Source organism: Aethalodelphis obliquidens, unplaced genomic scaffold (genome assembly GCF_003676395.1).
Source record: "Aethalodelphis obliquidens isolate GAN/ISIS:26980383/991018 unplaced genomic scaffold, ASM367639v1 scaffold6, whole genome shotgun sequence".
Taxonomy (NCBI): domain Eukaryota; kingdom Metazoa; phylum Chordata; class Mammalia; order Artiodactyla; family Delphinidae; genus Aethalodelphis; species Aethalodelphis obliquidens.
Window position 1 is genome coordinate 26,975,503 of NW_020837950.1, and position 14,854 is coordinate 26,990,356.

A 14,854-nucleotide genomic window follows, 5' to 3' on the forward strand; every position below is an offset into this window, starting at 1 on the left:
TTTAAAATTAAAAAGTTATTATATGGCTTAAGAGACTTCATAGGAAAAGCTTGTGATTTTGCAATAATTAGAATCTCACTTGAGAACTTGCATTCACATTGAAAAACATACCATAAACCTTAATAATGTGTCTCAGGCTGGGACAGCCATTTTCTCCTTAGAATACTACTCTATCTCTCTAATTTATATTTAAAGTAAATAAATTGGTAATTTTTTCTCTTTGTATTTCCAAATCAGAAAATATTTTGTTCAGCTAATTAAATTCCCAAAGTATAAAATATGCCTCCCTCCCTATGAAGAATTTATAGGGCTTCCCTGGTGGCGCAGTGGTTGAGAGTCCGCCTGCCGATGCAGGGAACACAGGTTCATGCCCCGGTCCGGGAAGATCCCACATGCTGCAGGGCGGCTGGGCCCGTGAGCCATGGCCGCTGAGCCTGCACGTCCGGAGCCTGTGCTCTGCAACGGGAGAGGCCACAACAGTGAGAGGCCCACGTACCGCAGAAAAAAAAAAAAGAAAAAAAAAGAATTTATAGTTAAGACTATGTTATGCTTTAGCGATTTAATTTTATCCTGTAACTCCATCCCCCAAACTGATTTCACAACTTATTACTGACATTTCTAGGCATGCTTACATAGAATGCCTGCTTTATGAAGTCAGCGTAAGGTCATATTTACATAATTCTCTGTAGCTTTAGAACTGGCTGATTTTTTCCCCCCAAAATACAGTTTTATTAAGTGCGAGATTGTACAGGAGTTACTTTTGAAGCTAACTGTATTTTCAGATAAACCTTAATATATTTCAAAGTATAAGTTATAATGACTTCTGTTGGAATTACAGTTAAATATAATGTTTTTCAAATTTTTATGGTATATAACATATGGGCTTGAGTCTCTTTTTCCAGTGACAAATGTCTTCTCTGCCAGATGTCTCTGTTTGATGTATGCTGACTTCTTCCCTTTTTTCCCTTCCCTCCTCCTCATCTTTCGTTTTCTAAATTTATCATTTCAATCTCATTTAGCAGTTTTCACTGGGATGTAGCTGATAGGTTAGGTGCTCACGGTGCTTCTCCCCATGGCAGACATACGTATGTACTTCTAGAATCACACGGCATCAAACTCTCTCTGGTCTTTTTGGTACTGCTACGGTTCTTATCCAGAAAACTGCTTTTTAGTGAAAACATCTCCTTTTAGTGGGCTCATGTCAGCCATTTCTGTGAAGTTTAGGAAATAAAGGCTGTAAAAATAATCTGGCTTTTGAGACCCTGGATAGCAGCAATGTAGGAAGTACTTTCATCCAAAAATTGGGCAAAATTGCCAGTGTTTATAACTGATCGTGCTGGAAACTGACCAGAAGGTGGTGCTTAGGAATTAGAAGTCAGCCAGTCATCCTAGTCAGATAAACAGAATATAACCATGTGAAACAGTCATATATTGCTTTATGTTGCCAGAACTAACAGAGTTTGCAGGTATTTAAGCCAAGAACATGGCAGTGATGCTGGAAAAATTGGGGAAGGCTTCAGGATCCAGTATTTGTACCACAGACTTGATGAAAGGGTAACAGTTTGATAGACACAAAGGATGGGGATGTGGTATTCCAGTACCCTGGGCTTCAGGAGTTTGTTACATAGATGAGGAATAGATTTTGTTCACGTGCCAACTTTGATTGAAACTGGAGTCACTCCCCGAATCAGTGGGGAAGGGAGCTGGGGTCAGGCATTTGGCGTCATCTCAAGGGAAAGGAGACCATAACCAGTTGATGGTACAGTATGTGCCGTAGCATGGTAAGAGTGAGCAGGAATGTGCTTGCCACCCAAAGGGTAAAGCCAACATAAAGCAAAAATGCGATTTAATTCATTCACCATAACCTCTAAATTGCATTTTGTATGCTACAGAGAATTTCAGACTGAGTATCTGCTGTGTGATTGTAACATACTGTGGATGCATCGCTGGGTAAAGGAGAGAAACATCACGGTACGGGACACACGGTGTGTTTATCCTAAGTCTCTTCAGGCCCAGCCAGTCACAGGTGTGAAGCAGGAGTTGTTGACGTGCGGTAAGGAAGACAAACTGAGAAAGGGTTAACTGTATTTTACTTGCTATCTTGTTTTGCCTGACAAACTGCGGAGTTCTGTTTACACATTGGGACTGATTACAACTGTCAGTCTTCATGGATTTGATAATATTTAGTTTTTGCTGATAGTTAAGTCAGCTGGATTAAAAAACATTTTTTCGATGGGTGTTTAAAGTTCTTAGGTTCTGAACAGCTTTCTTTATGAAATCCAGTTTCAATAAATAGTATAGATCTTCAGATTTTCTAACAGCAAATCAGGAATTTGTTGATAGTAATAAAATCTCAGGATACAATCACACTTTTTGTTGGTGGGGTGTGAATTGATACAGCCTTTTTGAAGGATAGTTTGGCAATATGTATTGGTGTTCTTAAAGAATTGATACAACTTCGTATAGTAATTCTGCATGTAGGGGTTGATTCTTAAGAAATCATCAGCTGTGTGTGTAAGTCTTCAGACTTTGTGAACATATCCTAAATTCTCAAAAATAGGGCATTGGTTTAATTATGGTACCTCAATTCAGTGAGATAGTATGCAGCTGTTGAAAATCATGAATTTTAAGAATATCTGAAGGCTTGAGGGAAATAACACATTTACCATGTGCTAAACGGAAAACAAACAGAAAACCAAACACAGTCCTTAAAATGATAGAGGTAGGTTCTAGGTTAGTCTTTGTGTTTGAAAATAGACAACCGTATCTGTTTTTTCCATTTATTTTTATTATCATTATTGTTTCACATGTAAAATATGCTCATTGGATTAAAGATTTATGAAAAGAAATAATGTGTACATATATCAAATTACCTTGGTGTACACTTTAAATAACTTATAATTTTGTCAGTTATACCTCCATAAAGCTGGGGGGAAAATGAAAAACTAAAAGAAGAAAAAAACAAAACCCGTACTTACATTCTTATCACTCATAGGTAGCTAATGTCAAGGATACCTTGGTGTATCATCTTCTATACCTTTTTATTATGTTTTGTCCAAAATATCATACTCTAATGTTATTTTGTAACCTTTTGTAACTGGAAATGGTGTAAACTTGTTTCCTCATCATATAAAAGATGCATACCACTCCATTATACAGATGTGGCCATAACTTTTATTTTTTCATTACAGAGATGTAGCCATAGCAATTTCCTTATTACTGCAGATTTAGGTTAATAATTTCTCACTCTATAAACATTAAAAGGATTAATTTCCTTGTGTACATCTTTACATATTAGCTATTTAGGATAGAATACTACTAAAAGTAGAATTATTGTGTTAGACAAAGGAACTAAATATTTTAAAGGCTTTTAATGAGCCAAAAGATTTGTGTACATTTTTGCATATGTAGTTAAAATTTCTCTTTTATTTTTCTTACTGGAAGGAAATATATCAGCTTTGTAAAAGTTGATATGAAATGGTTTCATTTTAATTTTACTTAACGGTGTTTTTATCTTGGACCCTCTTAATTCAGTAATAGCTTTGTTGATACTAACATTAGAATGCTGATTACTGAGAAATTTGTTTTTCCATTTTTAAAATTTCAATTAGAATTTCTATAATTTTAAATTTTGGAGTGTGAATATAGTATTGTATTTGTTAACTGAGTCTTTATTTTACTGTCTCTAGATCCTCCCCTTGAATTACCATCTTTCTACATGACTCCATCTCATCGTCAAGTTGTGTTTGAAGGAGACAGCCTTCCTTTCCAGTGTATGGCTTCATATATTGATCAAGACATGCAAGTGTTATGGTATCAGGATGGGCGAATAGTCGAAACTGATGAATCCCAAGGTATCTTTGTTGAAAAGAACATGATTCACAACTGCTCGTTGATTGCAAGGTAAACTTTTTTTAGATGAGAAATTGTCTCTGGATTTTATCATTTCAGAATTGTACTGTTTAGTTAGAATTTGAATGAATATTTTACCTTCTTGCATTTAAAAAAGCAAACTTTTGACATTTCTTTTCCTGATTGTTACTTATCTTCTAAAATTAAATAACTATCTTTTCCATCCAGTTTTGGAGGAAAAAAGCATAGGATAAAAGGGAAACACTGTTTAAAAGTGAGAGACTTTTTGTTTAAAGTCTCGAGGAAAAAATGTAAACTTTTAGTGCCAAACTTAATTTCTAATAATTTCCTGCTACTAATAAGCTTAGAATTTCACTTTTGGGAATCACCTAATTTTCACTGTCTTAAGATTAATGTAACATTTTAAGATACTTCCTTTTTTCACCCCACTAGTATAAAAGAATATAACACGTGTCAACCCACGATTGGTGCAAGCATAGCAATAGTTAATTCGAATGAACTTAAAGTACAAAAAACAGGATAAAAATAAATATGATGTTATCACTTATCATGTTTTATTTTGGTAAAATCTTAATCTGTAGGTATTGAATTTTCTCTTTCCTTCTCTCTGCCTCTCTTTCTGTCTCTGTGTATCTCTCCAAGCCTTTTTCTGTCTCTGTCTTTCCTTCCTACCAATTTCATAAAGATAGACCTCAGCTTGAATATTGAAGAGTAGATCTGTAGTTTCTTAGCTCTCTCCTGGGGCACTTTAGGGTAGTATTACAAAAGCATCATGAAAAAATTACCAAGAAACTAAAAGCTGTCTGAGTTTAGACTCAGGTTTGGGCATTTTGAGGTTCGAATATTCTATTTTATAATATCTCTTTCTCTTCTGAGATTTCCTAACTGTTTGTTAGAAGCATATTTTCATTTGTGTCTTTCAACTTTTATAGTAGATACCCTTAAATCCTTGCTTTCATATTCCAGTATCTGGGTCATCTTGGGATCGTCACCTTTACTATTTTTCTTATAAATATGGTTTATATTTCCCTATTTAAAAAATATTGTTTATATGTCTGGTAATGTTGGATTGTATCCTGGACATTGTGAATAATTTGCTATAGAAAAGTAGACAGAGTACAGCTTATGGGACAAATCTGGCCTATGAATGTTTTTTTATAGTTTTAAATGGTTACATTTCAAATGGTTATAAAAGTACCTACATAATATTCTCAGCGTTGCTTCTTGGTCAGCAAAGCCTAAAGTATTTACTGTCTGGCCTTCAGAGAAGAAGTTTGCTGATCCCTGACTCTGGATTCCTTTGTATTCTTCTCAAGACAGCTAGTTTTGTTTCATTGAAGTTACCTTGGTTAAATTCAGACTCCTAGATCTGGCTTTTCTGTATTAGGCAGCCACTGAAATCTGCTTGGTGTTTGCCCTGTCTGCATGGGTCAGGGTCAGGGTCAGTTAAAGAGCTGGGTGGATTTTATATGCAGAAGTTTGGGCTTCCAGCCAGGCTCCTTTCTCCCTCTGTCCTCTGATTTTTCAACCGGTAAGATTTTGAGTTTCTATTTGAATAATGCCTGCCCTTGGGCAAAAGCCATTAAAAAAATTTCCTGGTTACTCCCCACTGCCATTCCCTTCTTCCTACTGTCAGGTCCTCTTCGGTTTCTGCTTGCTTTGGATCACTCTCCATGTGTTCAGATAGTTATCATATTGTAGTTTTGTTCACAGCTTATAACTAACTGTTAATTGCGGGGAGGGTGGTTTGATAGGAACCACTCTGCTATTACCAGAAGCAGAGTTCTTTTATTGGGGATAAGATTGTTAGGAAAGTTTTTTATATGTTCTTTGCACTTAATATTAAGTTCCAGTGAGAAGATTCTAATTGTTACATTATTTTTACTGTGTGATAATTTCACAAGTGTATACATACGTCAAAACTTACCAAATTGTATATATATGTATTTTTTGGGCTGTGTTGGGTCTTGGTTGCCGCGTGCGGGCTTTCTCTAGCTGCGGCGAGCAGGGGCTGCTCTTCGTTGCGGTGCGTGGGCTTCTCATTGCAGTGGCTTCCCTTGTTGCGGAGCACAGGCTCTAGGCGCTCGGCTTCAGTAGTTGCGGCACGCAGACCCATGGGCTCAGTAGTTGTGGCGCACGGGCTTAGTTGCTCCGCGGGATGTGGGATCTTCCCGGACCAGGGATAGAACCTGTGTCCCCTGCATTGGCAGGCAGATTCTTAACCACTGTGCCACCAGGGAAGTCCCCAAATTGTATATTTTAAGCAGTTTATTTTCTGAGTAGACAATAATTGACATATAATACAATAATAAAGCTTTAAAAATGTAATAGAACCCTTTTCTGAATAAAAGAGCCTTATTTTTTAAAATTTTATTGAAAAGTATAGTTGATTTACAGTGTTGTGTTAATTTCTGCTCTACAGCAAAGTGACTGAATTATATGTATATTATTCTTCTTCATATTCTTTTCCATTATTGTTTATCACAGGATATTGAATATAGTTCCAAGAGCTTTAATTTAACTCTTAAATTTTGTAGCTATAAAGTAACTAGATTTACTTTATAAATTTATTTCTGTAAGTCATGTTTAAATTAATCTAAATTCCTTTAGCATTACAAAAAAATTAATTCTAAGGATAGCAACTTCACCTAACATTCTTTTGTTGGTAGGGACACTTACCAAAGTGAAAATCTTTCATATGAAGACTGAGAAGTCCTTTACACAGAGTTAATCCCAGAATAATAAAGAAGTTGTAGGAAAAGGAAATATGTGGTTATTGGACTGGTTTACCTCATACAGCTCTTGATTCTTCATTGGTCTCCTCATGTCGTTGATACTTCATTAGTAAGAATCAGAGTTTGTATTTTTCCTAGACACTGAAATTGAAGCTACCTCCTTCTCCTTAAATCTCCTAATATGTCGTGTTGAGGATTCCTGGAAAATTTGTTCCGATAATTGGTTTTAGACATTGAAGGTATTGCTGAAAGTTGGGTTAGGACCGTTTTCCCCAGAGGGTATGCTAATGTGTCCTGGGGTGCCACAGTGTGTTAACGGAGGTGCTGTGTGGTATTATAAGTGTTTGAGCATAGTGATACTGGACATTAGTGAGACACGACACAGCTACCAGCTCCAGGCAGTTAGGGTGTTGAATTTACATGATGCTGCATCTCTTTTGCTGGTGCCATACTTTAGATAATGGGATTTTGACAGTTACTATGGTGCAAAGCAAGTAGTGTGTGAAAATACTTTTGGAACAAGGAATATGGATATCATTGTTTGATCTGTATCTAATGTTTGATTAATTTTGGAGTGCCCAATAGGCATGCACAACCCATTAGGAAGTAGTTGTGGTTAAGAATGAAATACTTATTTTAATTGATGTGTGTTTTTTTTCAAATGGCTACTAAGTTATTAGGACATATATACACAGTTTTAGGATTGCATTTAGTCATTGGAACCACCCTAGGTGTTTTTTTTTGTTTTTCTATTTTATTCTGTTATAGTCAATTGCATTTTTTTTAACATCTTTATTGGCGTATAATTGCTTTACAATGTTGTGTTAGTTTCTGCTGTATAACAAGGTGAATCAACTCTACGTATACATATAACCCCATACCCCCTTCTTCTTGCATCTCCCTCCCACCCTCCCTATTCCACCCCTCTAGGTGGTCACAAAGCACCGGGCTGATCTCCCTGTGCTATGCGGCTGCTTCCCACTAGCTATCTGTTTTACATTTGGTAGTGTGTATATGTCAATGCTACTCTCTCACTCATCCCAGCTTACCCTCCCCTGCACCGTGTCCTCCAGTCCATTTTCTACGTCTGCGTCTTTATTCCTCTCCTGCCCCTAGGTTCATCAGAACCATTTTTTTTTTTTTTAGATTCCATATATATGTGTTAGCATACGGTATTTATTTTTCTCTTTCTGGCTTACTGCATTCTGACTGGCTTACTGACTCTCTAGGTCCATCCACCTCACTACAAATAACTCAGTTTCATTTCTTTTTATGGCTGAGAAATATTCCGTTGTATATATGTGCCACATCCTCTTTATCCATTCATCTGTCAATGGACACTTAGGTTGCTTCCATGTCCTGGCTATTGTAAATAGTGCTGCAGTGAACATTGTGGTACGTGACTCTTTTTGAATTGTTTTTCTCGGGGTATATGCCCAGAAGTGGGATTGCTGGGTCGTATGGTAGTTCTACTTTTAGTTTTTTAAGGAACCTACGTACTGTTCTCCATAGTGGCTGTATCAATTTACATTCCCACCAACAGTACAAGAGGGTTCCCTTTTCTCCACACCCTCTCCAGCATTTATTGTTTGTAGATTTTTTTGATGATGGCCATTCTGACCGGTGTGAAGTGATACCTCATTGTAGTTTTGATTTGCATTTCTCTAATGATTAGTGATGTTGAGCATCCTTTCATGTGTTTGTTGGCAGTCTGTATCTCTTCTTTGGAGAAATGTGTATTTAGGTCTTCTGCCCATTTTTGGATTAAGTTGTTTGTTTTTTGCTATTGAGCTGCATGAGCTGCTTGTAAAATTTGGAGATTAATCCTTTGTCAGTTGCTTCATTTGCAAATATTTTCTCCCATTCTGAGGGTTGTCTTTTCATCTTGTTTATGGTTTCCTTTGCTGTGCAAAAGCTTTGAAGTTTCATTAGGTCCCATTTGTTTATTTTTGTTTTTATTTCCATTTCTCTAGGAGGTGGGTCAAAAAGGATCTTGCTGTGATTTATGTCATAGGGTGTTCTGCCTATGTTTTCCTCGAAGAGTTTGATAGTGTCTGGCCTTACATTTAGGTCTTTAATCCATTTTGAGTTTATTTTTGTGTATGGTGTTAGGGAGTGTTCTAATTTCATTCTTTTACATGTACCTGTCCAGTTTTCCCAGCACCACTTATTGAAGAGGCTGTCCTTTCTCCACTGTACATTCCTGCCTCCTTTATCAAAGATAAGGTGACCATATGTGCATGGGTTTATCTCTGGGCTTCCTATCCTGTTCCATTGATGTACATTTCTGTTTTTGTGCAGTACCATACTGTCTTGATTACTGTAGCTTTGTAGTATAGTCTAAAGTCAGGGAGCCTCATTCCTCCAGCTTCATTTTTCTTTCTCAAGATTACTTTGGCTATTTGGGGTCTTTTTTTGTTTCCATACAAACTGTAAAATTTTTTGTTCTAGTTCTGTGAAAAATGCCAGTGGTAGTTTGATAGGGATTGCATTGAATCTGTAGATTGCTTTCACCCTAGGTGTTTCTTTGAGGCTAGGGGCATTGTGGAAGTTATCTAGTGAAGGAACCATGAACCAAGAAAATTTGGGGATCTCTGGATTAGGGAATGCTTTTTATTGCCAAAAATTTTTATACACTTCCTAGTTCGATAGAGTTATGCAAAGTATAATGTTTGACAGGCTTTCTGGTTATTTAAATTTAATGTCAAACTCTTCTGTGTCATTTTACCTTGAATATATTTATTTCAATGTTTTAGTTTGTTTACTAACTTAGTAAAGATGATAAATATTTTCTTTGGTTCAGAATCACAGTGCCTCAAAGTCTTTATTAGAACATTTGTTGTTGTATAGCCATTAATGATTTTAGGAAGCTAGAAAAATGTCTTTTAATTTCAAGGCATTATTTTGTTAAGTTAATTAAAATTATACATGCTTTATGTCTAATGATTTATTTGTTTCTACATGAAAGCAAAGTATAGTAGATCATGTGGGGGGAATAAAGTTTAATTGAAGGTTCTGACATTTGCTCTTTAATTAATAGGTTTTATATTAGAGAATTATGATTTCATCTTGAAAGTTGAATTTCCTGACAGCTATTTAGAAATATAGCTGTTACTATAAGTTGAAGTGTACTTTTAAATGGAAAGCTACTTTTGTTAAAGCATTAATTGGTAATTTATTAAATCTTTTTAGAGACTTAACAGGTTTTAACTCCTTTTCCACAAAATATTTCATCTTAAATATTAATTACACACTTCATAATAGTAGTCTTCTTCATGCTTGAGTATGGATCTGAAAAGGTAGATATAACTTGGAAACTATTAGTTTTTTTTTAATTATCATTTTGTTTTTGATTTTTTTCTTTATTTATTGAAGTATAGTTTATTTATAATGTGTTAGTTTCAGTTGTACAGCAAAGTGATTCAGTTATACGTGTATGCATGTATCTATTTCACATTCTTCTCCCTTATAGGTTATTCCAGAATACCGAGTGAAGTTCCCTGCTGGTTACTATTTTATATATAGGAGTGTGTGTATACTGATCCCAGACACCTAATTTATCCCTCCTCCTCCTTTTCCCCTTTGGCAACCATAAGTTTGTTTTCTATGTCTGTGGGTCTGTTTCTGTTTTTATTGCTTGTATGTGTAACCTAAAAAAAAGGTTACAAGTGAACTTATATACAAAACAGAAATTGACTTTCCTTTAGTTTTGCTGAAGGAAGTGCCATGATATTTCTGCCTTGGCACTTGGTTTCTGCTCCCTGTGGTGGCCTGCCCTCCCTTTTCTTGGAGGGAGAAGTCTCAGTGCCACTCCATTCATTCTTATGCTATAGCTTTTACCGTAGTATTTTAGGTCTCCCTTTACCTGCCTGTCTTGACTTGCTGCTGAAGTACTTAAATGGAGGGGTTATTTTTTTATTATTATTATTAATCTAGCAAGCAAGCGCTTGTCCTACAGCATACATTCATGTTTGCTCAAAGAATGATCGAAGCACATGTTGTCTTCCTTCTTGCCTAACCATATTTTCTCTCTCTTTAAACTCTTTCTTCATGCAGTGCCCTAACCATTTCTAATATTCAGGCTGGATCGACTGGAAATTGGGGCTGCCATGTCCAGTCCAAACGTGGGAACAATACGAGAACCGTCGATATTGTGGTCTTAGAAAGCTCTGCACAGTACTGTCCTCCCGAGAGGGTGGTAAACAATAAAGGGGATTTCAGGTCAGTGACATGGAGAGTGCTGGAAAGGGCTGACTGGCCCCTCGTCTTTTTATTCTCAAAGGCATAGACATATGTGACCAGTCTCCTGTCATCAGAAAGAAAATTTGAGCAATGTATGTGTATTCACATATATATCCTTATATATCTAAGGACTACCCATAAGTGATTTCAGAATCATTTATGGAGATTAAAAGTAAAAAGAGGTGCCTGAACTTTATCTGAGATCTATTGATTTATAAGTCTCTGAAAGTTGAGCCAGAAGTGTTCTTTTTTTTTTTTTTTGGGGTACCTGGGCCTCTCACTGTGTTGTGGCCTCTCCCGTTGCAGAGCACAGGCTCTGGACACACAGGCTCAGCAGCCCTGGCTTATGGGTCCAGCCGCTCCGAGGCGTGTGGGATCTTCCCGGACCAGGGCACGAGCCCGTGTCCCCTGCATCGGCAGGCGGACTCTCAACCACTGTACCACCAGGGAAGCCCGAGAAGTGTTCATTTTTATCAGGTGGTTTTATTGTAAAAGTTAAGAACCACTACTTTAGGAAACAGTTTGGAAATTCTACTAAAATAGTGTGCTAATAGCATTTCCTGTTTTCTTTTTTTTTTTCCTGTTTTTTTTTTAAGGGCTCTTTTTGGATGACCTTTGGAAGGTTTTGTGGTGCTAATTGACTTTTAACCGTAGGCAGTTAAGTGGACATCATAATTAGCAGAAACACATAACCATTTTTCCTCCCTTTTGGTTCTTCTGGCAATTAAGCAAGAGGGACTTTGAGAAAGGAAGGCTGTTGGGTGGTCTGAAAGCTGGGGAGCCACTAGTGTTGGACTCTGTTAAGATGATCAGAATGGATTAAATACTGTGATTTGTTTGCTATTTTTTTAGTAGAAAGTTTAGAATTTGTGAGAGCTAAAAACTTTTACCTTAGACTCTCCTTACTTTCAAAGTTGCTTTAAAACATTATCTTTAAATATGTTATTTACCTAAAGTTCTTTATGTTTAGAATTTTAGCAATGAGTTACATAGTTAATATAAATGAAGGGAAATATGTAGCTCTGCAAAGCAGCATAAAGATTGTTGAATACCCAGTTTATAGCTGTCTTATGATTGGTGGTATTGCTGCCTTGTGGCTGTAAGTCTGATTTTTAAGGATAAGAAAAAAAACCCTTTGGTGTTAATCTTTCAAGTCAAAGGTAAAGAAGCAATAACATCTTTACCTCAGCTACTTCTCCACTGATTTTTTAAAAATTGTCTTTTGTCCTCCTCCCCCTCCCCCTTTTAAAATTCTCCTTGACATGAATGTGTGGAAATCATAATTTATTATTGCCAATGGATAAGTTTTTTATGTGGATTAACTGTTAATCTATAATATTTAAATATTTAAAGTATACGTTAAACTGTAATATATAACATTTGTTAATTTTGTTAAATTCAACATCTTCATTAAATAGTCATAGTATGTTTTCTGCTTATGGTGGATTTTCTGTTTTTACTCATAGTTTTGGAGGGTTTTCCATTTTTAAAAATAGAAGTAGAGTCTAATCATTTAACTGATTAATGAATTATTTATCTTTTGACATTCTGTAAGATATTATACAGTTACAACTTCCACTGCATTAATAAGATTTAGTTTAGTCTTGCTTCATCTTTTATATAGTTTTTCATAATGCATTCTGTTTTGGTGTGGCTGATATTATAATTTAGCAGTTCATATGTTATGAGTCAGCTATAACTGACTCATATATATAATATATAAATATGACATATAACATATTATCAAATATATTATTTTCATTCCCAGTTTTGGAGAAATAAAGCTCAAATAACAAAGATTTCTCTCAATCCAGTTAGTGCTGATTCATACCAGCAGGTCAGTGTAGTCACTTCACTTGCACCGTGACTGTACAATTAATCTGGGCTTCACCCAGATAAATTCGGTTGTATATGGTATTGGACATCTCCAAGACCCACCCCCCGCCATCCCAGCCAAGTGCAGAAGTTTGCTAAAAGGACTTATGAGATTCAGCGTATAGCTGTAGTGACATCTTAAGATATAGTGATCCAGTAATATACATAGCTGGATAATAAGGGAAAAAGACACAGGTGGGTTCTGGAGAGATCCACGTGTAAGGTTCTTGATTATCTCTGCCTCCCAGGAAGGTCACACGGAGCTCACTACTCCTCCAGCCTTGAAAAGACAGCAGCCTCTGTAGAGTGTTTCTGCCCAGGGAAGCCCACTGGAGACACAGCACCCAAAGTTCTTGTTGGGGGCTGGTCATGTAGGCATCCTCTGCCTACCTGATACCAAAATTTCAGACCCCCAGGAAGAAAGCAGGTGCTTAGCATACACCATATTGCTTGTCCAGACAGTCTAGGTACAGTGAATCACCTTTACCAGTTAACTGTTCATGGGAACACTCCAAGCCCCAAGTTCCTAGGTGCCACCAAAGGACTGGCATTGCAAGCAGGCCTTTCTAAGGAGAGCAGTCTTGGGCCTGCTATAGTAGCTCTTTTCTACACATATCCTAACTCTCCTTCTGTGACAGGGCAAATTCTATTTATATTGGATAAGATTCTGACCTTATGTAACTAATGGTTATATAAGCCAGCAATACAGTAACAGTAATTAAAAAGAAACGCAGGACCATTTGGTGTACCATTTTTCTTTTCTACTGGGTAAGGTACAATTTCCCTGTCTGTTTATATTTAGAATATTTTAGGAAAATATTCTGTTAGGGTAATAAAATACACTTGGCTGATAGCTTAAAACGGTTTAGTCCATTTTAACTTAAAGAAATTTTTTGGGGGTCCTTATTATTCAAGGAGTTTTGTTTCTTCTTGATTTTTGTCTGATTCTGTGTGACATGTTCTAAACCTTGATTTTCCTCTGCTGTTACTAGTGTCAGCGTAGGTTCTCTTAAGCCATTTTGTCTTCGTCTCTCTAGGTGGCCCAGAACGCTGGCAGGCATTACCGCACATCTGCAGTGTACTCGGAATACCCACAGCGGTGGGATCTATCCCGGAAACGCCCAGGATGAGAGAAAGGCCTGGCGCAGATGTGATCGAGGTGGCTTTTGGGCGGATGATGATTATTCTCGCTGCCAGTATGCAAATGATGTCACTAGAGTTCTTTATATGTTTAATCAGGTAACTGGAAAGTCTTCAGATCGGCCGAGGGTGCTAATAAAACGTGGTACTCACACCAAATACATAAGATTTTTTTTTTTATTGCTAGTAAAGCATAGGATTTGGTGTTTATACTTCAGTGGACTGTGTCTTTGGGATCAGACCTGTCCTTCTCAACCAGAGAAGGGCATCTCTGGCATCACTCTTCCTTTCCAGTTACGACCTGACTCTGTGCCTTTGCCTGAATACCTTCATCATCTGTATCTCCAGGCAAAATCCCAACCATCCTTCAAACGCACCTGGGAAGCTACCCTTTAGTTCCTTTTATAAATCCTTTGTCACAAGTGATCCCTTGTTGCACTTGTACTATTCGTATGCTTTTCCTTATCTCTGCTTCTGTGTGTCTTTTTTTAAACCATAGCAGATTATAAGCTGCTGGCAGGTGCTTTCTGTGTCTTACACATTTTCTTATGTTCCTCTGCACCTGATATACCCTTTTTGTAATGGTTGGTGCTGAGTCGTGTTTAAGTCAATAAATAAACAAATGGGAAGCATGGCTGGCAGTGCATGACAGTACAGATAAGAGGCAAATGAGTGATTCATGCTCCCATGTGGCAGGAGTTCCAGGCCAGATATTGATCCTTCCTGGCTGGAATACTCGGGAAAGGTGTTACTAGGCAATTGGAATTGAGTATATATAGAATTTGGCTAGGTAGAGATGGTGCAGCCCATTTATGTACTGTTATATCCCATTCCAAGTTAAAAATAATTCCTTCAGGTAAGTTTCCAATAATATTTCAGTCTTCTCAGTTTTGGAAAAGCACTTTAAGAAGGTCATAGTGAGTAGATGATAAAAAATTTGAATTCATTGCCATGTTTTGAAATGCAAAGGTAGGATGTCAAAATTTTGT

The 14,854-nt window shown here is 36.9% G+C and overlaps 1 protein-coding gene across 2 annotated transcripts in view; it reads left to right on the forward strand.

Moving 5' to 3' along the window:
- The window catches only part of ADGRA3 (adhesion G protein-coupled receptor A3), a 118,493-nt gene that overhangs the window by 57,580 nt on the left and 46,059 nt on the right, over nt 1-14,854 (forward strand). For both annotated transcript variants that reach the window (XM_027103239.1, XM_027103237.1), the window contains exons 6-9: nt 1,893-2,053; nt 3,690-3,903; nt 10,665-10,829; nt 13,763-13,964. In XM_027103239.1, the coding sequence (XP_026959040.1) occupies nt 1,893-2,053; nt 3,690-3,903; nt 10,665-10,829; nt 13,763-13,964 (742 nt within the window). The remainder of the gene's footprint in view (nt 1-1,892; nt 2,054-3,689; nt 3,904-10,664; nt 10,830-13,762; nt 13,965-14,854) is intronic.